The sequence below is a fragment of the Macaca nemestrina genome, chromosome 15, assembly GCF_043159975.1.
Source record: "Macaca nemestrina isolate mMacNem1 chromosome 15, mMacNem.hap1, whole genome shotgun sequence".
Taxonomy (NCBI): domain Eukaryota; kingdom Metazoa; phylum Chordata; class Mammalia; order Primates; family Cercopithecidae; genus Macaca; species Macaca nemestrina.
Genome location: NC_092139.1, coordinates 32,140,744 through 32,164,562, shown reverse-complemented (window position 1 = coordinate 32,164,562; position 23,819 = coordinate 32,140,744). Strand labels below are relative to the sequence as shown.

The 23,819-nt window shown below is 47.3% G+C and overlaps 1 protein-coding gene across 7 annotated transcripts in view; it reads right to left on the bottom strand.

Annotated features, from left to right (window-relative positions):
* The window catches only part of LOC105496519 (COMM domain containing 7), a 38,264-nt gene extending 19,085 nt beyond the window's left edge, over positions 1-19,179 (bottom strand). Inside the window, exons 1-3 of one of the 7 annotated variants that reach the window (XM_071079515.1) lie at positions 19,009-19,179; positions 3,841-3,894; positions 3,643-3,775 (exon numbers count right to left, since the gene is read on the bottom strand). In XM_071079515.1, coding sequence (XP_070935616.1) covers positions 3,643-3,775; positions 3,841-3,894; positions 19,009-19,092 — 271 coding nt within the window. In that variant the 5' untranslated portion in view covers positions 19,093-19,179. The remainder of the gene's footprint in view (positions 1-3,642; positions 3,776-3,840; positions 3,895-19,008) is intronic. The other 6 variants (XM_071079513.1, XM_071079516.1, XM_071079514.1 and 3 more) reach the window with 6 other exon arrangements.
* Positions 19,180-23,819: the final 4,640 nt, after the last annotated feature.

The window sequence follows — 23,819 nt, the reverse complement described above, 5'->3', positions numbered from 1 at the left end:
ACACTACTGCACTCCAGCCTGGGTGAGAGAGTGAGAATCCATCTCAAAAAAAAGAAAATAGGCCGGGCACGGTGGCTCAAGCCTGTAATCCCAGCACTTTGGGAGGCCGAGATGGGCGGATCACAAGGTCAAGAGATCGAGACCATCCTGGCTAACACGGTGAAACCCTGTCTCTACTAAAAATACATAAAAAACTAGCCGGGCGAGGTGGCGGGTGCCTGTAGTCCCAGCTACTCGGGAGGCTGAGGCAGGAGAATGGCGTGAACCCGGGAGGCGGAGCTTGCAGTGAGGTGAGATCCGGCCACTGCACTCCAGCCTGGGCGACAGAGCGAGACTCTGTCTCAAAAAAAAAAAAAAAGAAAAGAAATAATAAATAATACAAATACAAATACGAAAAATTAGCCAGGCGTGGTGGTGCATGCCTGTAGTTCCAGCTACTCAGGAGACTGAGGCAGAAGAATTGTTTGAACCTGGGAGATGGAGGTTGCAGTGAGACAAGATTCGAGATCTTGCCACTGTACTCCAGTCTGAGTGACAAGAGCAAAACTCTGTCTCCAAAAAACAAACAACAAAAAAAAGGATACAGTGTACAGTGTGGTGGGGAGCATAGATGAGGAAGACAGGAAAGACTGGGGACAGGGACACTAGACAGAGGTCTCCCGAAAAATTAGTGCCCATAGCAGGTATTTGGTAGACAGGTCTCAGCCCTTAGATAAACCCATTTCCAAAGATGAAGGCTAGAGAATGAGAATAATGACTTATGGTTCTGGATGGGCATGGTGGCTCATGCCTGTAATCCCAGCGCTTTGGAAGGCGTGGCCGGCAGATCACCTGAGGTCAGGAGTTCAAGACCAACCTGGCCAACATGGTGAAACTTGGTCTCTACTAAAACTACAAAAATTAGCCAGGCATGGTGGTAGGCACCTGTAATCCTAGCTACTCAGAAGGCTGAGGTAGAAGAATCACTTGAACCCGGGAGGTGGAGGTTGCAGCGAGCCGAGATCGCACCACTGCATTCCAGCCTGGGTGACAGAATGAGACTGTCTCAGGAAAAAAAAAAAAAAAAAAAGGCTTGTGGTTCTGCACTTTAGGTACCGTGTTGGTCAGGCTGGTCTCGAAATACTCACATTTGTGAGTAAGAAGAGGTTGTAACGATGTTCACTGTGGCGTTGTTTGTAAGGGTGAGATGTGAGAACAATGGAAATATCCAACAACAGGAAATAGATTAAAAGGAGATATATTCAGTCTATGGGATATTACAGCCACCTAAAGAATGAAGGTGATGTCACCAGGTATAATGAAAAAAATGTGAGTTCCAGGACACGTTTTACGGTTTGCTACCATTTATGAAAACAAAGCTACATAAATGTATATGTTCATTAGTGTACATAAAAATATAAAAGGCTATAGTCCAAAATTATATTGTGATTATTTCTAGGGACGAGAGTAGGAAGAGAGTAAAAGGGGATTTTTACTTTTCACTCTCTATAGCTCTGTACTGTTTTTGAAAGTTTAAAATGAAAATTTATTCCTCCTGGTGCAATGGCTCACACCTGTAATTCTAACACTTTGGGAGACTGAGGCGGGCAGATCACTTGAGCTCAGGAATTTGAAACCAGCCTGGCCAGCATGGCAAAACCCCATCTCTACAAATAATAATAATAATACTACCAAAAATAGCCGGGTGTGGTGGTGCACGCCTGTAGTCCCAGCTACTCTGGAGGCTGACATGGGAGGATCACTTAAGCTTGGGAGGCGCAGGTTGCAGTAAGCTGAGATCATGCCACTGCATTCCAGTGTGGGCAACAGAGCAAAAGCCTGTCTCAAAAAAAAAAAATAAATAAAATAAAAAAAGTATTCCTATATAAAAAGACTTTGGCTGAGTGCAATGGCTCACGTCTGTAATCCCAGCACTTTGGGAAGCCAAGGCGGGCAGATCACGAGGTCAGGAGTTCAAGACCAGCCTGGCCAACATAGTGAAACCCCATCTCTACTAAAAATACAAAAATTAGCCAGGCTTGGTGGCACTTGCCTGTACCTGTAAATCCCAGCTACTCGGGAGGCTCAGGCAGGAGAAGCACTTGAACCCGGGAGGTGGAGGTTGCAGTGAGTAAAGATTCCGCCACTGCACTCCAGCCTAGGCGACAGAGCAAGACTCCATCTCAAAAAAACAAACAAAAAAAAGACCTCATGGCCAGGTGCAGTGACTCACTCCTGTAATCCTACCACTTTGGGAGGCCGAGGTGGGTGGATCACCTAAGGTCAGGAGTTCGAGACCAGCCTGTCCAACATGGTGAAACCTCGTCTCTACTAAAAATACAAAAAATTAGCTGGGTGTGGTGGTGGGTACCTGTAATCCCAGCTACTTGGGAGGCTGAGGCAGGAGAACCACTTGAACCCAGGAAGCGGAGGTTGCGGTGAGCCAAGACCGTGCCATTGCACCGCAGCCTGGGCAACAAGATTGAAATTCCATCTCAAAAAAAAAAAAAAAAAAAAAAAAAGAAGGCAAGAATCACATAAAAACGAGGCTCAGAAAATTTCACAGTTGAAAATCTCTGGAATGTTCTGGTTCAAGCCCCCTGAACCTCAGGAGCACAATACAGGGCAAAAGGAAGAAACTTCACTAAGACATAGGAAGGTGCCGAACAGAAGCAAACAAATTAAACCCCCAACTTCTAATACACTTGAACTGAAGCTGGGCATGGTGGCTTATACCTGTAATCCCAGCACTTTGGGAATCCATAAGGCAGGAGGACAACTTGACCTAGGAGTTTGAGACTAGCCTGAGTTACATAGAGAGACTCTATCTCTATACACAAAAATCATTAGCCAGGAAGGGTGGTGTCCACCTGTGATCCCAGCTACTTGGGGGGTTGAGGCAGGAGGATCACTTGAACCTAGGAGTTTGAGGCTGAAGTGAGCTATGACTGCACCATTGTATTCCAGCTTGGGCAACAGAGCAAGACCCTATCAAACACAGAAAAAATGCTCCATTTAAAAAAATTATTAGATTCAGGCTGGGCGCAGTGGTTCACGCCTGTAATTCCAGCACTTTGGGAGGCTGAGGCGAGCAGATCACAAGGTCAAGAGATCACGACCATCCCGGCCAACATGGTCTCTACTAAAAATACAAAAATTAGCTGGGCGTGGTGGCGCGTGCCTGTAATCCCATCTACTTGGGAGGCTGAGGTAGGAGAATCACTTGAACCTGGATGGCAGAGTTTGCAGTGAGCCAAGATTGCACCACTGCACTTCAGCCTGGTGACAGAGAGAGACTCCATATCAAAAAAAAATAAAAATAAAAATACTAGATTCAAGGGACGTTGTTGAGCTGCTATAAAAGTTTCCAAGTGCTTATTCTCAATTTCTGTCCTTATCAGAGACAGGACAAGAGGACATTCTCGGAATGGAACCCAGGATACAGACTGAACTTTTGAGTTGCGCTGCGCCACAGGGCACTGCTATTCCACTATACTATGTTCACCTGTTACACGGGCTCCCTCGAGAGACTGAGTCCCACACACATCTGGCTCATTACCGAACACTCTGGCTCAGTCCACAGAGCATGCTTCAATGACTCCATGGACTAAAGGAATGTCAAGTTAATGTCTCTGGCCACAGCTGCTAAGAGAGGTTACTCACCATTTGGAACCAGGAGGAGGCTTTTCACAATGCTTCTGAGGGAGCTGAGACTGATACGATTGGTGGTGGCAAATTCAGAGAGCTGAGCCAGAAACCTTTCCACCTGCAGTGAGGGAACAGTGAAAACTTGGGCCTTCACTTTTTAAGCATCTCCGGGACCACGGACCCACTCTTCCTAACATGGAATGTTCTATTTACCTCTTTTGGCTCAGTTAGGAAGTGGAAAAGCACCTCTGTCAGGGCTGAGAACTGCTGTGAAGGAAACAAGACAGAACATCAGTACAATTTCTACTGCTGGGTCAGCATGCCCCACCCCAGGCAACTGCAGAGACTTGAGAGGGAAGAACAGTAACAGCCAGGTGTTATGCCTGTTCTGATCATCCTAGTTACAAATGTTCACAATCCCACCACCGTGTCAATATACGTGTGTCACTACATCATCTGAAAAACACGTTTATTGGGATACTTGGGAAACATGTATTGAGAGACCGTGAGCATACGCACTCAGAAGCACACATATATCTCTAGGACACAGACACACACAGACAGACATACACACACGCATGCACAAAGGGAAAATCACCAGAAAATTAAAAGCGGTTACCACTTTGGATGATTTTTGTTTTCTTCTGTTTTACCTATCCATATTTTCTTTTCTTTTCTTTTTTTTTTTTTTTTTTCCCTGAGATAGGGTCTCTCTGTTTCCCAGGTTGGAGTGCAGTGATGCAATCTCGGCTCACGGCAACCTCTGCCTCCTGGGCTCAAGCGATCCTCCCACCTCAGCCTCCAGAGTAGCTGGGACTACAGGCATATGCCACCACACCTGGCTAATTACTTTTTTTTAATATAAAGACAGGATCTCACTTTGTTGCCCAGGATTGTCTCCAACTCCTGGGCTCAAGCAATCTACCCACCTGAGCCTCCCAAAGTGCTGGAATTACAGGCATAAGCCATGCACCTGGCCTCATATTTTCTTGGGTTCCCCCCACCCATAAACATCTCATTACTTGTGTAAGACAACAATAAATTGTAACACTTTATTATGCACCTAGAACAGACTCTTACAGTTTTGTGTGTCTTAATCTTTTCTCTTTACTGGTACTGTGCTGTTAGGAACTGAATGTTTGTGTCTTCACCAAATTCATATATTGAAGCCCTAACTTCTGTTGTGACAATATTTGAAGACAGGGCCTTTTAGATGAGATGATAACGGTTAAATGAGGTCATAGAGACCATCACCCCATAGGGCTGGGGCCCCTTATTTTGATTTTATTTTATTTTTTAGATAGAGTCTCACTCTGTTGCCCAGGCTGGAGTGCAGTGGTGTGATGTCGGCTCACTGCAACCTCCACCTCCCAAGTTCAAGCAATTCTCCTGCCTCAGCCTCCCGAGCAGCTGGGACTACAGGTGCCTGCCACCACACCTAGATAATTTTTGTACTTTTAGTAGAGACAGGTTTCACCATATTGGCCAGGCTGGTCTCGAACTCCTCACCTCAAGTGATCCACCTGCCTCATCCCCGCAAAGTGCTGGGATTATAGGCATGACCCACCGTGCCCAGCCTAGGGCTGGGGCCTTACAAGAGGAAGAGGCCAGGTGTAGTGGCTCACGCCTGTAATCCCAGCATTTTGGGAGGCCAAGATGGGAGGATTGCTTGAGGCTGTGAGTTTGAGATCTGCCTGGGCAACATAGCAAAACCCCATCTCTTTTCTTTTCCTTTTTTTTTTTTTGAGACAGAGTCTTGCTCTGTCGCCCATGCTGGAGTGCAGTGGCACAATCTTGGCTCACTGCAAGCTCCACCTACCAGGTTCACACCATTCTCCTGCCTCAGCCTCCCAAGTAGCTGGGACTACAGGCACCCGCCACCGCGCCCGGCTAATTTTTCGTATTTTTAGTAGAGACGGGGTTTCACCATGTTAGGCAGGATGGTCTCGATCTCCCGACCTCCTGATCCGCCCGCCTCGGCCTTCCAAAGTGCTGGGATTACAGGCATGACCCACTACGCCCGCCCAAAGACCCCATCTCTTTAAAAAAAAAAAAAAAAAAAAGGAAGGAGACAGCTATCTACAAGCCAGGAATCACATTGGCTGGCACTTGATCTTGTACTTCTGCACAAGCAAAACTGTTAGAAATAAATGTCTGGGCTGGGTATAGTGGCTCATGCCTGTAATCCTAGCACTTTGGGAGGCTGAAGCAAGCAGATCACAAGGTCAGGAGTTTGAGACCAGCCTGGACAGCATGGTGAAGCCCCATCTCCACTAAGAAAAACCAAAACAAACAAAAAAAATTAGCTGGATGTGGTGGTGTGTACCTGTAATCCCAGCTACTCGGGAGGCTGCGACAGGAAAATCACTTGAACCCAGGAGGCAGAGGTTGCAGTGAGCCATGATCATGCCACCGCACACCAGCCTGGATGACAGATCGAGACTCCGTCTCAAAAAAAAAAAAAAAGAAAGAAAGAAAGAAAAGAAAAGAAAGTCTGTTGTTGGAGCCAACCAGTCTATGGTATTTTGCCTTAACAAAATACCAGCTGCCCAGGTATTTTGTTATGGCAGCCTGAGCTGACTGAGACACAGATCATTACCTTCTCATGTCCCTCCCTGTGAACAGTGTGTACAGGCTGGGCATGGTGGCTCACGCATGTAATCCCAGCACTTTGAGAGGCCAAGGTGGGTGGATCATTTGAGGTTGGGAGTTCAAGACCAGCCTGGCCAAAATGTAAAACCCCGTCTCTATTAAGAATACAAAAATTAGCTAGTCATGGTAGTGCGCGCCTGTAATCCCAGCTACTCAGGAGGCTGAGGCAGAAGAATGGCTTGAACCTGGGAGGCGTAGGCTGCAGTGAGCTGAGATCGTGCCATTGCACTCCAGCCTGGGTGACAGAGCGAGACTCCGTTTCAAACAACATCAACAAACCCAGTGTGTATGGCATAGTGGGGAAAACCTGGATGCCAGGGTTTAAAAGACCCAGTTGAATCAGTGTTCTCCATTGACTACTCTTGTGAATTTGGTCAAGTCATTTAGACTCTGTGTCCCAGTCCTCATGAGGAAAACAAAGGTAGTAATATACAGCTTCCAATACTAACAGTGACACCTGCAGAGCCTCTAGCACAGAGCCAGGCTGGAAGCTAAACAAATGATAGCTACAATTAGAGCCATAATTAGAGTCACTATACCATTTGATCCACCTTCTAGAAGCAATATATAAAAAAAGATTACAGGCAGATACTTCAGCTTAAAACCCCCAAAGTTGTATGTGTAGTATGTTAAATGCACCTGTCCCTTCTGCTGTGACACATTAAACTCTACACATCTGTCAGGGCTCTGCATTATTTTATTTGAAAATGTATTCTATTTTAAAAGAAAATGAAACTGGGTGTGCTGGCTCATGCCTACAATCGCAGCACTCTGGGAAGCCAAGGTGAGAGGATCACTTGAGGCCAGGAGTTTGAGAATAGCTTGGGCGTGGCCGGGCGCGGTGGCTCAAGCCTGTAATCCCAGCACTTTGGGAGGCCGAGACGGGCGGATCACGAGGTCAGGAGTTCGAGACCATCCTGGCTAACACGGTGAAACCCCGTCTCTACTAAAAAATACAAAAAACTAGCCGGGCGAGGTGGTGGGCGCCTGTAGTCCCAGCTACTCGGGAGGCTGAGGCAGGAGAATGGCGTAAAAACCCGGGAGGCAGAGCTTGCAGTGAGCTGAGATCCGGCCACTGCACTCCACCCTGGGCCACACAGCGAGACTCCGTCTCAAAAAAAAAAAAAAAAAAAAGAGAATAGCTTGGGCAATATAGCGAGAACCTGTCTGCACAAAAAAAATTTAAAAATTAGCCAGACAAGGTGGCATGCTCCTGTAGTCCTAGCTACTCAGGAGGCTGAGGCAGGAGGATTGCTCGAGCCCTGGAGTTCCAAGCTGCAGTGAGTTATGATCATACCACTGAACTCCAGCCTGGGTGACAGAACAAGATCCTAGTTCAAAAAATAAAAATAAAAAATATAGCAGCCAGGTGTGGTGGTATGCACCTGCAGTTCTAGCTACTCTGGAGGCTAAGGTGGAAGGATTGCTTGAGCCCAGGAGCTTGAGGCTGCAGCGAACTATGATTGCGCCACTACAATCCAGCCTGAGCGACAGTGCAAGAATGTGTTATTGATCCCTCATCCCTATCTCTTCCTTCCCAAACCCTCCTTATCCTCCAAAGCCCTGCCAAGAAACCATGACACTCCCAACAAGAAAGGGAGCTACCCAGATTCTCAACTTCTGAGGCTGCTCTCTAAAAACTCACCTGGGGCCACCTAGAATTTTCAACCCTGATAAGGAACACAAACATGTCTTAGAAGAGAAGGTTCCTTATACGGCATTGCAGCTTCACAGCAACTTAAATATTGTAACTGCACAGTAAGTATTTGCTGAATAAATCTTTCCTAAACACTCCCCCCATGCTTTGCCTTTGCAATTGTATAGGTGCCTCCCTCTGGAATGCTCACCCACCCATGACTATCTATGCATGCGTCTCAAAATCTTAAGGATTCTCCCCAGTAAACTTAGGAAGAGATGCACAAGGTCATTCCAGATTAGAGAAATGCAAATCAGTAAAACCAGAAGATGCTATTTTTCACTTATCAGATCTGCAAACCCAAAAGTTTGACTAGGACACCAGTGCTGGTGAAAGTACAAGAAAGCAGACAGGCTCCTGCATGACTGATGAAAGGATACACTGGGGTGACCTTTCTAGAGGGCAATTTCGCAACGTGCATCTAAGTTGTATTTTTTTGAGGCAGAGTGTGGCTCTGTCACCCAGACTGGAGTACAGTGGCGCAATCATGGCTCACTGGAGCCTCCAACCTCTTGGGCTGAAAGCAATCCTCCCACCTCAGTCTCCTGAGTAGCTGAGATTACAGGCACATGCCACCACATCCACACTGGGCTAACTTTTTTATATTTTGTAGAGACAGGGTCTCACAATGTTGTCCCAGCTCATCGGGAGCTCCTGAACTCAAGCAATCCTCCTGCCTCACCCTCCCTAAGAACTGGGATTATAGGTATGACCGACCACACCCAACCGGCATCTAATTTTTAAATGATTATACCCCTGGACCTAGTAATTCCATTCCATAAAGTATATCCTTCAGGTATGTTCCAAAACGTAAATGTTTTGGCAAGTCACAGTGGCTCATGCCTGTAATGCCAACACTTTGGGAGGCTGAGACAGGAGGATCGCTTGAGCGCAGGAGACAAGCATTATGTTCAGGCAACATAGTGAGAGCCCATCTCTACAAATCATAATGCATTTAAATTAAAAAAGAAAAAAGAAGGCCAGATGCAGTGGCTCACGCCTGTAATCCCAGAACTCTGTGACGCTGAGGCAGGCGGGTCACCTGAGGTCAGGAGTTTGAGACCAGCCTGGCCAACACGGTGAAACCCCGTCTCTACTAAAAATACAAAAATTAGCTGGGCATGGTGGCAGGCGCCTATAGTCCCAGCAGAATTACTTGAACCTGGGAGGTGGAGGCTACAGTGAGCTGAGACTGCACCACTGCACTTCAGCCTGGGCAAGAGAGTGAGACTTCATCTCAAAAAAAAAAAAAAACCAAAAGAATGCAGACCTGTTTGTATTCAAGGGGGAAAATAAGATACATTGTTCAGTTTAAAAAAACAAACAAACAAACAATAAAACAGGCCAAGCAATGTGGCTCACGCCTGTAATCCCAGTACTTTGGGAGGTTGAGGGGAGGGGGGGATTACCCAAGGTCATGAGTTTGAGAACAGCCTGGAAAACTTGGCAAAACCCCATCTCTAGTAAAAATTCAAAAATAGGCTGGGCGCGGTGGCTCACGCCTGTAATCCCAGCACTCTGGGAGGCCAAGGCGGGTGCGTCACGAGGTCAGGAGATCGAGACCCTCCTGGCTAACACAGTGAAACCCCGTCTCTACTAAAAAATACAAAATATTAGCCGGGCGTAATGGCGGATGCCTGTGCAGTTAGCCGAGATCGTGCCACTGCACTCCAGCCTGGGCCACATAACGAGACTCCATCTCAAAAAAAAAAAAAAAAAAAATTGGCCTGGCCCGGTGGCTCACACCTGTAATCCCAGCACTTTGGGAGGCCGAGGCAGGCAGATCACCTGAGGTCAGGAGTTTGAGACCAGCCTGACTAACATGGTGAAACCCCATCTCGACTAAAGATACAAAAAATTAGCCAAGTGTGGTGGCACGCGCCTACAATCCCAGCCACTTGGGAGGCTGAGGCAGGAGAATTGCTTGAACCTGGGAGGTGGAGGTTGAATTGAGTCGAGACTGCACCATTGCACTCCAGCCTGCGCGACAGGGCAAGACTCCATCTCAAAAAAAAAAAAAAAAATTAGCCGGGTGTGGTGGTGTGTGTTTGTAATCCCAGCTACTCAGGAGGCTGAGGCAGGAGAATTGCTTGAACCTGGGAGGCAGAGGTTGCAGTGACCCGAGATTGCACCATTGCACTCCAGCCTGGGTGACGAGTTAAACTCCTTCTCAAAAAATAAATAAATAAATAAAATAAAACAAAACAAAAAAGGCCGGGCGCAGTGGCTCAAGCCTGTAATCCCAGCACTTTGGGGGGCCGAGACGGGCGGATCACGAGGTCAGGAGATTGAGACCATCCTGGCTAACACGGTGAAACCCTGTCTCTACTAAAAAATACAAAAAACTAGCCGGGGGAGGTGGCAGGCGCCTGTAGTCCCAGCTACTCGGGAGGCTGAGGCAGGAGAATGGCGGGAACCCGGGAGGCGGAGCTTGCAGTGAGCTGAGATCCGGCCACTGCACTCCAGCCTGGGCAACAGAGCAACACTCCGTCTCACAAAAAAAAAAAAACAAGCGCCGTGGCTTACGCTTGTAATCCCAGCACTTTGGGAGGCCGAGGATGGCAGATCACCTGAGGTCAGTATATATATATATATATATATATACACACACATACACACACACAAATTCAAAGCCAGATGTCGGAGGACCACTTGAGCCCAGATGTTCAAGGTCACCACAGACAACATAGTGAGACCTCATGTCTAAAAAATAAAAATAAGACCAGGCACAGTGGCTCATGCCTGTAATCCCAGCACTTTGGGAGGCCGAGGATGGCAGATCACCTGAGGTCAGGAATTCAAGACCATCCTGGCCAACATAGTGAAACCCCATGTCTACTAAAAATACAAAAATTAGCCAGGTGTGGTGGCAGGCACCTGTAGTCCCAGCTACTCGGGAGGCTGAGGCAGGAGAATCGCTTGAACCCAGGAGGCAAAGTTTGCAGTGAGCCGAGATTGCGCCATTGCAGTCCAGTTTGGGCAACAGAATGAGACTCCATCTCAAAAAAAAAAAAGAAAAATAAGAAAACATGGCCAGGCATGGAGGCTTATGCCTGTAATCCTAGCACTTTGGGAGTCTGAGGAAGGTGGATCACCTGAGGTCAGGAGTTCAAGACCAGCCTGGCAAACATGGTGAAACCCCATTCTACTAAAAATACAAAAAATTAGCTGGGCATGGTGGTAGGTGCCTGTAATCCCAGCTACTTGGGAGGCTGAGGCAGGAGAACTGCTTGAACCTGGGAGGCAGAGGTTGCAGTGAGCCAAGATTGCGCCATTGTACTCTAGCCTGGGCAAAGAGCAAGACGCTATCTCAAAAAAAAAAAAAAAAAATTTAAAGGATACCCATAAATATGCTGGCAAATTAAGACTTTTTTCTATAAAAATCAGTAAGAAACTATTTTTTGTTTGTTTTTTGAGACACAGTCTTTCTGTGTCACCCAGGGTGGAGTGCAGTGGTGCGATCATGGCTCACTGCAACCTCTACCTCCTGAGTACAAGTGATTATCCTGCCTCAGCCTCCTGAGTAGCTGGGATTATAAGCATGCACCACAATGCCCAGCTAATTTTTGTATTTTTAGTGGAGACAGGGTTTCACCATTTGGCCAGGCTGGTCTTAGACTGCTGGCCTCAAGTGATTCACCTGCCTCGGCTTTCCAAAGTGGTTGGATTACAGGCGTGAGCCACTGCGCCCGGCGGTAAGAAACTATTAAAATGATTTCTAGAGATAAGAAAAATAAACATTTGATTTTTAAGAGATGGGGGTCTCACTCTTTCACTCAGGCTGGAGTACAGTGGGGTGATCATCATAGCTCACTGCAGCTTCCAACTCCTAGGCTCCTGCCTCAGCCTCCTGGGTTGCTCTGGGATTACAGACATGCTGCACCATATCCAGCTTATTTCACTTTGATGTCTTTGTATACTGTTTGAATTTCCTGTCTATTACTTTCATTTCCAGCTTGGTGAGAGGATTGTGGGCCACTTGCTTGTCTTCTCTTTTATACTTTTCTGAGTTTACTCTCGTTCTAAAATGATTAACTTAAAATCCTGCCCATTATCAGACTCCACATTACCTAGGACTGGCCACGGGCATCAGAGGGCACATCTATCATGTGCATTTTGGTACTATCTGTTTCTTCATCTTATGACCTGTTGTAGAAGATCACAACTTCCCCAGGACAAAAGGCCTTGACCATCAAATATTCCTAAGTCCCACCAGGTTTAGTGGCTATTTGGTTTATGGTAGGCATTCAGGTAAACACCCACTTAATGAGCAATAAATGGTAATGAGGAGGTTCACACAACGATTCCTTCACTCCTTGAGGCCTACACTTCAGAATTCAAAACGAATTCAGCTAATAGAGTGGGTACTTGGCGAAGTCCGATTATCCAACAAAAGACAGAGAAATGGCCCAAATGACTCAAGTAAATAGCTTATCAGGAGAAAGGTTTCTGTACTAACAATAAAGGTAGCAGGGCGCAGTGGCTCACGCCTGTAATCCCAGCCACTTTGGGAGGCTGAGGCGGGCAGATCATGAGGTCAGGAGATCGAGACCATCCTGGCTAACATAGTGAAACTCTGTCTCTACTAAAAATACAAGAAAATCAGCCAGGCATAGTGGCACATGCCTGTAATCCCAGCTACTCGGGAGGCTGAGGCAGGAGAATTGCTTGAACCCGGGAGGTGGAGGTTGCAGTGAGCTGAGGTTGCGCCACTACACTCCAGCATGGGCGACAGAGTGAGACTCTGACTCAAAAACAAAAACAAAAACAAAAACAGTAAAGGTAAAGGTTTAGAGTATGTTTCAAGGTTAGAAAATGAGTCAATTCCTGGGGATGATGACTCACACCTGTAATCCCAGCACTTTGGGAAGCCAAAGTGGGTATATCGCTTGAGCCTGGAAGTTCTAGACCAGTCTGGGCAACATGGCAAAATCCCATTTCTTCAAAAAATACAAAAATTAGCCAGAGCTGGGCGCCATGGCTCATGCCTGTAATCCCAGCACTTTGGGAGGCTGAGACAGGTGGATTACCTAAGGTCAGGAGTTTGAGACCAGCCTGACCAACACGGTGAAACCCTGTCTCTACTAAAAATACAAAAAAAATTAGCCAGGCACGGGGGCAGGCGCCTGTAATCTCCTACTCAGGAGGCTGAGGCAGGAGAACTGCTTGAACCTGGGAGAAAGAGGTTGCAGTGAGCCGAGATTGTGCCATTGCACTCTAGCCTGGGCAACAGAGCAAGATTCCGTCTCAAAAAAAAAAAAAGAAAATTAGCCAGACATGGTGGCACATGCCTATAGTCCCAGCTAGTAGAAAGGCCAAGGTAGGAGGATCACTTGAGCCTGGGAGGTCGAGGCTGCACTCCAGCCTGGGTGACAGAATGAGACCCTGTCTCAAATTTAAAAAAAAGAAAGAAAGAAAAGAAAAGAAGTCAACTCTGGGTGTTGACTATAGCTCACACCTATAACCCCAGCACTTTGGGAGGATGAGGTGGGAGGATCCCTTAAGGCCAGGAGGCCCAGATCAACCTAGGCAACATACAGCGATCCCGTTGCTATAAAAAATTAAAAAAATAAAAAATCAGCCTGGTGTGGTGGCACATGCCTGTGGTTCCAGCTACTCAACAGGCTGAGGCAGGAGGACTGCTTGAGCCCAGGAGTTCAAGACTGCAGTGAGCCATTATTGTGCCACTGCTCTCCAGCCTTGAGACAGAGTGAGAGCCTGTCTTTAAAAAAAAAAAAAAAAGAAAAAGAAAATGAGTCAAGTGCTGATCTCAAAGGAAGTGGTTGTATTTTCTATGAATACCAAGCTGGAGGTAATTTTACAGATCATACAATCCAGTATCTTAAAAAAAAAAACAAAAAACCTTGTTAGTAGCAGAATCTTTTTTTATTCTCCAAATGGATATCTTCCAGAGAATACTGATACATTAACAAGGAAAAGCTAAGCTACCTCCATAGGCTTTGAAGCCAAACACGTGATCCTAAATTCCTGGCTCCATCACTTCCTGGCTGCCTGACAGTATTTATTTATTTTCTTGAGACAGGGTCTCATTTTCTCACCCAGGCTGGAGTGCAATGCCATGGTCATAGCTCACTGCAGCCTCAAACTTTCGGGCTTAAAGGATTCTCCTGCCTTAATCACTTAAGTAGCTAGAACTACAGGCACACACCACCACTCAGCTAATTTTCAAAACCGCTGGCCAGGCACAGTGGCTCACGCCTGTAATCCCAGCACTTTGGGAGGCCAAGGTGGGCGGGTTACGAGGTCAGGAGTTCGAGACCAGCCTAGGCAACATGGTGAAACCCCATCTCTACTAAAAATAGAAAAATGGGCCGGGCATGGTGGTGCATGCCTGTAGTCCCAGCTACGTGGGAGGCTGAGGCAGGAGAATCACTTGAACTTGGGAGGCAGAGGTTGCAGTGAACCGAGATTGCACCACTGCACTACAGCCTGGGCAATAGTGAGACGTCGTCTCAAAGAAAGAAAAATGTTTTTGTAGAAATGGGGTCTTGTTATGTTGCCCAGGCTAGTCTTGAACTCCTGGCCTCAAGTGATCCCCCCACCTCTGCCTCCCAAAGTGCTGAGATTATACGCATGAGCCATCTTGCCTGACTTTCTGCATGATTTTATTTATTTATTTATTTGAGACATGGTCTGGTCTGTTCTCTGGGCTGGAGTGCAGTGGCATAATCATAGCTAACTGCAGCCTCCAATTTCTGACTCAAGTGATCCTCCCACCTATGCCTCTGGAGTAGCTGGGAGTACAGGTGTGTGCCACCATGCCTGGCTAATTTTTTATCTTATTGTAGAGATGGAGTCTTGCTATGTTGCCTAAGCTAGTCTTGAACTCCTGTCTACATGACTTTAAACAGATCAATTTATTTCTCTGAACCATCTTTCTTAACTGTAAAATGGGAATAATAATAGTGCCTTCCTTTTTGTTGTTATGTATAAAACATTTAAAATGGTGCCTGGACACATGATGCATGCTCAATATATTAATATCATGTAATAGCTATGTTCATGTAACTGCTCTGTGATTCAGTTTCTTCATCTGTAAAATGTGAATAATAATAAGTGGCTGGGTGCAGTGGCTCATGCCTGTAATTCCATCACTTTGGGAGGCCAAGATGGATCACCAGAGACCATGAGTTCAAGACAAGCCTAGACAACATAGGGAGACCTTGTCTCAATTTAAAATAATAATAATAGCAACTACCTATAAGAGTGATTGCAAGGACTCAATGAGTTAACATACATAAAAGCAATAGATCCCTATTGTCCAGTGGCCACTTGCCACATAAGCATTTAAAAAGGGCTAATCTGGCCAGGGGTGGTGGCTCACTCCTGTAATCCCAGCACTTTGGGGGGCCAAGGCGGGTGGATCACTCGAGGTCAGAAGTTCGAGACTACCCTGACCAACATGGTGAAACACCATCTCTACTAAAAATACAAGAAAAAATTAGCCGGGCATGGTGGTGCATGCCTGTAATCTCAGCTCCTTGAGTGGCTGAGGCATGACAATCACTTGAACCCCGTAGGCGGAGGTTTCAGTGAGCCGAGATCACACTCCTGCACTCTAGGCTGGGTGACAAAGCGAGACTGTCTTTAAAAAGAAAAGGGCTAATATACTTTAAGGTGTGCTGTAAGTGTAAAACACCAGATTTAGAAAACTTCGTACCAAAAAGTAAAATATGTCATTGATATTTATATACGGGTTAGATATTGAAAAATATTTTGATATTGTGGATTAAAGCATGGCATTTTGATCAACGATGAACCACATATAAAATGATGGTCTCATAACATTATAATGGAGCTGAAAGATCCCTGTTACCTAGTGATTGTCACAGCAATCTGCGTCCAGCCATGTTTGTGTTTTAAGCTATGTATTAAGGCCAGGCACAGTGGCTCAAGCCTGTAATCCCAGCACTTTGGGAGGCCGAGACAGGCGGATCACGAGGTCAGGAGATCGAGACCATCCTGACTTACACGATGAAACCCCATCTCTACTAAAAAATACAAAAAACTAGCCGGGCGAGGTGGCGGGCGCCTGTAGTCCCAGCTACTCGGGAGGCTGAGGCAGGAGAATGGCGTGAACCCAGGAGGCGGAGCTTGCAGTGAGCTGAGATCCGGCCACTGCACTCCAGCCTGGGTGACAGAGCGAGACTCCGTCTCAAAAAAAAAAAAACAAAAAAAACCACAAAAACATTTTCAGGCCAGGCCCAGTGACTCACTCCTGTAATCCCAGCACTTTGGGGGGCCAAGGCTGGTGGATCATTCAAGGTTAGGAGTTCAAGACCAGCCTGACCAACATGGTGAAACTCTCAAAAAAAAAAAAAAAAAAAAAAAAAAAGCTATGTGTTACTACAAAAGTTCCAAAAAGTTTAACAAAACCAGCCTGGGCAACATGGCAAAACTCTGTCTCTACAAAAAATACAAAAATTAGCCAGGTGCGGTGGCATGTACCTATAGTCCCAGCAATTTGGGAGGCTGAGGTGGGAAGATTGCTTGAGCCCAGGAGGTCGAGGCTGCAGTGAGCATGGGTGACAGAGCAAGACCCTACCTCAAAAAAAAAAAAAAAAAAAGTAATTGTTCATGAAGTAAAAAGTTACAGTTGGGGCCAGGTGCGGTAGCTCATGCCTGTAATCCCAGCACTTTGGGAGGTCGAGGCGGGTGGATCTCGAGGTCAGGAGATTGAGACCATCCTGGCTAACACAGTGAAACCCTGTCTCTACTAAAAATACAAAAAATTATCTGGTCCTGGTGGCGGGCACCTGTAGTCCCAGCTACTCGGGAGGCTGAGGCAGGAGAATAGCGTTAACCCAGGAGGCAGAGCTTGCAGTGAGCAGAGATTGCGCCACTGCACCCCAGCCTGGGCGACAGAGCAAGACTCCGTCTCAAAAAAAAAAAAAAAAGTTACAGTTGGCCAGTTGCAGTGGCTCACGCCTGTAATCCCAGCACTTTGGGAGGTTGAGGCAGGCAGATCACTTGAGATCAGGAGTTTGTGACCAGCCTGGCCAACGTGGTGAAACCCTGTCTCTACTAAAACTACAAAAATTAGCCAGGCAAGGTGGTGCACACCTCTAGTACCAGCTACTTGGGAGTCTGAGTCACCCGGGAGGTGAAGGTTGCAGTGAGCCAAGATCATGCCACTGCACTCCAGCCTGGGTGACAGAGGAAGACTCCGTCTACAAAAAAAAAAAAAAGTGACAGTAAGCTAAAGTAAACTTATCAAAAAAAGAAAAAAAAATTTTTTAGAAATGGGGTCTCACTATGCTGCCCAGGCTGGAGTGCAAAGGCTAGTCACAGGTGGAATCATCGTGTACTACAGCCTTGAAATCCTGGGCTCAAGTAATCCTCCTGTCTCAGCTTCCCAAGTAGTTGGGACTACTGTGGTAGCTCGCCACCACACCCAACTAGAAAGTTTTTTTTTTTTGAGAGTGAGTCTTGCTCCATTGCCCAGACTGGAATGCAGTGGTGCAATCTCGGCTCGCAGTTACATGCTATATAGGTTTGTAGCCTAGGAGCACTGGGCTATATCATATATCCTAGTGTGTAGTACGTTTATGTAAATAAACTCTAGGATGCTTGCACAGGATGAAATCAGGGTCGGCCATGGTGGCTCACGCCTGTAATCCCAACACCCTTGGGAGGCTGAGGTGGGCAGATCACCTGAGGTCAGGTGTTCAAGACCAGCCTGGTCAACATGGTGAAACCCCATCTCTACTAAAAATACAAAAATTAGCCGGGCATGGTGGCGTGTGTCTGTAGTCCCAGTTACTCTGGAGGCTGAGACAGGTAACTGTTGAACCTGGGAGGCAGAGGTTGCAGTGAGCCGAGATCATGCCACTGCACTCCAGCCTGGGCAACAGAATGAGACTCTGTCTCAAACAAACAAACAAAAATTAATTTCCATTTCTATTTAATTTTTAAATGTGGCTACTACAAAATGCAAAGTTAGAAATGTGGCTTGCAATTTTTTTCTATTGCATAGCTCAAGCTTAGAACCTTCCTGTCATTATAAGTTGTAAATTTGGTTTTTATCTCGCAAACAGCACGACTGTGTGGGAAGTTGTGGGGGGTATGGAGATGAAAGAGAGGGGCCCTACCTCCTGGGAAGTGACAACCTAGTGGGGAAATAGATGTATCTTCCCAGTGGGGGTGAGAAGTGTCATTTTCACCTATGTATTTCAGCAGCCTTGGTGGTATGAAAGGGCATGCCAACCAGCACAGAAGCAGGACGTCCGAGGCTGCCTTGGTTGGGACCTGCAGCCTGAATGCGGAGAAAAGGGCTTTGCTAGCCCTTTGCTAGCTCCCCTACTATCAAGGATGGGGACCCCCACTGTACACAGTGTATAGGGTTTCTTTCCATGTGAATCCCAGGGACTCTCCTTAACTGGGTGGTTAAGGTGCCATCAGCCTTGCCCCAGACCCAGCCCCAGCCCCTCAGGCCCACAGAGCCCCAGTGGGGCCTGGCTATTACTGACACTCATGTCACACTGAGATGTAAGACGGCAGCCCAGGCCGAGCTTCCCCGGGCCCCCTCGGATTCTCGGGCGCTCCCACTCCCCCTAGGCTTCCTTGGACTCCCTGCCAAACATCTATCTCCCTTTGGACCCCACTGCTCCCCAAAACTACTCCTCACGCCCTTAGTCTGTTTCTTCAGTTCCCCAAACTCCTTCAGCCTCATCTAGACTTCCCTCCGTCCCTCTTCTAGGACCCCAAAAGCTCTCCTCGGCCCCAGGACCCCGCAAAAGTTCCGTAGTTCCATATCTGAGACCCCACAAGGACTTTCGGAACCCTCCGCTGGGCCTAAGGCCCCCGGAGATCCCTCGGCTCCCCACACTCTCCTCAGACCCCAGCTCCCCTTAGCCTCGCCTCGAACCCACCTCACACAACCCAAACGCCCACCAGACGCCGCTGTGTCTAGTCTCTCCCAACTCCGGCGCACCCCCGGACTTCCCCTGCCCCCAGGCCCCGCTCCCGGAATCACCTGGGCCGCGTGCCCCACGCCCGGCCGCTGAGCCCACCTGCGCGCCCAACTGGTTCAGCTGCTGCATGTCGCCGCCCACGGCCTCGGGCACTGGGTCCTCAGTGCAGTGCAGGCGACCCATGGCGCGCGCCCCAGTCCCGCAGGTTCCGCCGCCGCCGCCCTGCTCAGCTTCCTCCTCCGCCGCCGCCGCCGCCGGCCTCTCGGCGCATCCACAACCGCACTTTCGCCACGGCCGCCGCCGCGCGCTCCTCCCCCGGCCGCGGGGGGAGGTCCGGAGCCGGGGCGCCCTCGCAGGGCCGCGGACACACGCGGCCGCCGGGCTCTGGGGAAGGGCGGGGGCGGCGCGGGCAGACGCGAGGTTTCCTGCCAGCTCTCCCGCTGAGTGACCTTTGGGTACGGCGCTTGGCCTCCCTGGACCTCAGTTTCACCATCTGTGAAAATGATGGCTGGGGTAGCTCCTTAAATGAGTTAAGCCTCCAGAAATGTTTAACGCAGAGACCGTCGCACAAGAGGTCTTCAATCAATGACCAGCTGCTATTATCATCACTGTTATTATGCACTCCACAGATATTTATGACACGCCTACACGATGCCAGACACTGGAGACAGGGAAGGGAACAAAGCAGGCCACGGTGTCCCTCGGAGAGCTGACATCAGAGTAGAACAGTAGGTCTCAACCTTGGATGGGCATCAGCATCACCCCTAGCATCACCTGGTATTGCCGGGCCCCGCCCCCAGAGGATCTGATTCGAAAGGCCAGGGTGGAGCCTGAGAATTTGCACTTCCAACAAGCACCCAGGGACCACACTTTGAGACCCTGTGGAGTGGAAAAACGGAGTCACCAAAGTTTACTCAAAATAGTGCGAGGGCTTTGACTGTGCAGGGCAAGGAGGGTAGTGGTCAGGTGGGTGAGGGGAGGTTATTGAGACCATGATCATCACTGCAGCCCCTCAAACACTTTAACCCCCTTGCCCTCTCTTCCCAGGGGCTCCTCACAGTTCCCAGGTGAATATTAGCCTGATCCCCATTGGAAACATGAGAAAATAGAGACATGCTACCCAGAATCTAGGAACTGAACGCCAAGCCTACAGGCTTCACCTAGCCGGTAAGTCCAGCCTTGAGGGTAAGGAGGTAATGCGGAGAAACCTGGAGCAGGGAAATGTGGGAGGTTTGGCTGGCCCTCCTCACCAGCCCTCCTCCTCTCCTCTACCCTTTCCTGAAAATCCCTTCTGTAAAAGTATAAACAAAATGTGTTCTACCCAAAGGCCAAGCCCATCCCCTTCAGTCATTATATCATTCAACAAATATTGAGTGGCACATGGCTGTGGTCCCAGCTATTTGGAGGCTGAGGCAAGAGGATCACTTGAGATCTTGAGATTGAGGCTGCAGTGAGCCCAGATGGCGCCACTGCACTCCAGCCTGGGCGACAGAGCAAGACCACATCTCCCCACTACCCGACCCCGCAAAAAAAAGTCGGCTGTGAGGCAGATACCATGACGTGATAGGCGGTTGGGATCCCACAGTGACACAACCAGATGAACCAGATGCAGTGCCTGGCCTCTGAGAAGTCAGAATTGACCCAGGGAGGCAGACGCCCGTGTGTGTGAAAGCATTAAGGGATGCCAAAAAGTAGAAGGAGCTTTAAGAATGTGTACAGGACACAGTCAGAGTTTGGAGTACCTGGAAGATAATAAACCTTTGGGTTACAAACAGACAGGGAGTGAACTCAGAGGCCCTACTCACTGTGCAAGAATATACATATATATATATATAGTCACATATATATATATTTATATATATTTTTATATATATATAATTTATTATATATTATATATTATATTATTATATTAATATAATATATATTATATATATTAATGATATATATTATTAATATATATTATATATATAATATATAAATATATAATATATATTAATAATATATATCATTAATATATATTATATATTTATATATTATATATATTAATATATATATTAATAATTATATATATTAATATATATATTATATATTTTATATATATTATATATATATAATTTATATATATATATATTTAGATAGATTCTGGCTCTATCACCCAGGCTGGAATGCAGTGGCACAATCTCAGCTCACTGCAACTTCTGCTTCCCGGGTTCTAGTGATTCTCCTGCCTCAGTCTCCCGAATAGCTGGGAATACAGGTGGCTACCACCACCCCCAGCTAACTTTTGTCTTTTTTTTTTTTTTTTTTTTGAGACAGAGTTTCACACTTTTTGCCCAGGCTGGAGTGCAATGGCGTGATCTCGGCTCACTGCAACTTCTGCCTCCCGGGTTCAAGCGATTCTCCTGCCTCAGCCTCCCGAGTAGCTGGGGTTATAGGCATGCGCCACCACGCCCAGCTAATTTTGTATTTTTAGGAAAGACGGGGTTTCTCCATATTGGTCAGGCTGGTCTCGAACTCCCCACCTCAGCTGATCTGCCCGCCTCAGCCTCCCAAAGTGCTAGGATTACAGACGTGAGCCACTGCACCTGGCTCAACTTTTGTCTTTTTACTAAAGATGGGTTTTCACCACGTTGGCCAGGCTGGTCTCAAACTCCTGACCTCAAGTGATCCACCTATGTCAGCCTCCCAGAGTGTTGGCATTACAGGCATGAACCACTGCACCTGGCCTGGAATTTTTATTTTTAAACATTTTTAACCTTGTTAAAAAAGAAGATCTGGGCTGGGTGCAGTGGCTCACGCCTGTAATCCTAGCACTTTGGGAGGCTGAGGTGGGTGGATCACCTGAGGTCAGGAGTTCAAGACAAGCCTGGCCAACATAGTGAAACCCGGGTTCTACTGAAAATACAAAAATTAGCCAGGCATGGTGGTTCATGCCTGTAATCCGAGCTACTCTGGAGGCTGAGGCAGGAAAATCTATTGAACCCAGTAGGCAGAGATTGCAGTGAGCCAAAATTGCACCACTGCACTCCAGCCTGAGCAACAGAGTGAGACTCTCTTTTTTTTTTTTTTCCGAGATGGAGTCTCGCTCAGTCGCCCAGGCTGGACTGCAGTGGAGCGATCTCAGCTCACTGCAAGCTCCGCCTGTCAGTTCACGCCATTCTCCTGCCTCAGCCTCCCGAGTAGCTGGGACTACAGGCGCCCACCGCTACGCCCGGCTAATTTTTTGTATTTTTAGTAGAGATGGGTTTCACCATGTTAGCCAGGATGGTCTCGATCTCCTGACCTCGTGATCTGCCCGCCTCAGCCTCCCAAAGTGCTGGGATTACAGGCGTGAGCCACCACGCCTGGCGTGTGATTTGTTTTCGTTTTACATACACAGGACTCTCCCATTTCACCAAGTTATTTAATAATCCCTTGTACTCCACGTGTGGTCCTTGGACCAGCAGTGCAGGCTTTACCTGGAAGCTTGTTAGAAATGCTGAAACTCGGGCTGGTTGCGGTGGCTCTCACCTTAGAGAGAGCCACCGCACCCAGCCCGAGTGAGACTCCGTCTCAGTAAAAAAAACAAAAGTGCTGTAATCCCAGCACTTTGGAAGGCTTGAGGCTGGCGGATCATGAGGTCAAGAGATTGAGACCATCCTGGCCAACATGGTGAAACCCCATCTCTACTAAAAATACAAAAATTAGCTGGGAGTGGTAGCGGGTACCTGTAGTCCCAGCTACTAGGGAGGCTGAGGCAGGAGAATAGCTTGAACCCGGGAGGGGGAAGTTGCAGTGAGCCAAGATCGGGCTACTGCACTCCAGCCTGGTGACAGAGTGAGACTATATCTCAAAAAAAAAAAAAAAAAGAAAGAAAGAAAGAAAGAAAAGAAAAAAGAAATGCTGAATCTCATTCCAGCACTTTGGGAGGCTAAGGCAGGCAGATCACCTGAGGTCGGGAGTTCAAGACCAACCTGGCCAACGTGGAGAAATCCTGTCTCTACTAAAAATGAAAAAATTAGCCCGGCAGTGGTACATGCCTGTAATCCCAGCTATTCCAGAGGCTGAGGCAGGAGAATCACTTGAACTTGGGAGGCGGAGGTTGCAGTGAACTGAGATCACTCCAGTGCACACAAGCCTGGGTGACAGTGAGGCTTTGTCTCAAAATAAATAAATAAATAAATAAAATAAAATACCGAATCTCAGGTCTACTAGACCTACTGATTCAGGATCTGAATTTTAACAAGATTCCTAAGTTATATGTGGGCGCATTAAAATTTGAAGTGCAAATAGGCTGGGCACGGTGGCTCATACCTGTAATCGCAGTACATTGGGAGGTCGAGGTGGGCGGATCACGAGGTCAGGGGATTGAGACCATCCTGGTTAACACAGTGAAACTCCATCTCTAATAAAAAAAAAATACAAAAATTTAGCCAGGCGTGGTGACAGGCCCCTGTAGTCCCAGCTAATCGGGAGGCTGAGGCAGGAGAATGGCCTGAACCCGGGAGGCGGAGCTTGAAGTGAGCTGAGATCGAGCCACTGCACTCCAGCCTGGGCGACAGAGGGAGACTCCGTCTGGGAAAAGAAAAAAAAAGTTTGAGGTGGAAATAATGACAACCATTTTAAGTGCTCACTTTGTGCAGTGCTTTATTTTAAGCACTTGAATACACACTGTGTATAATGATAATAGTACTTTGCATTGTCTACTGATTGTTGCTCATATTATTTTTTCTTTTTTGTGTGTGCTGAAAACCAGGAATGAACCATTATTTCTATTTTAATGTTTACCATAATGTGTTATTGCTGTCATTTACACATCTGTCTCCTCTACTTACTAATTATTTTGTCTCAGGCAAATGACTAACCTTTTAGTGCTTCTATTTCTTTATTTATTTATAAAATGGAGATGATAATATAACCTTCTCGAAAAG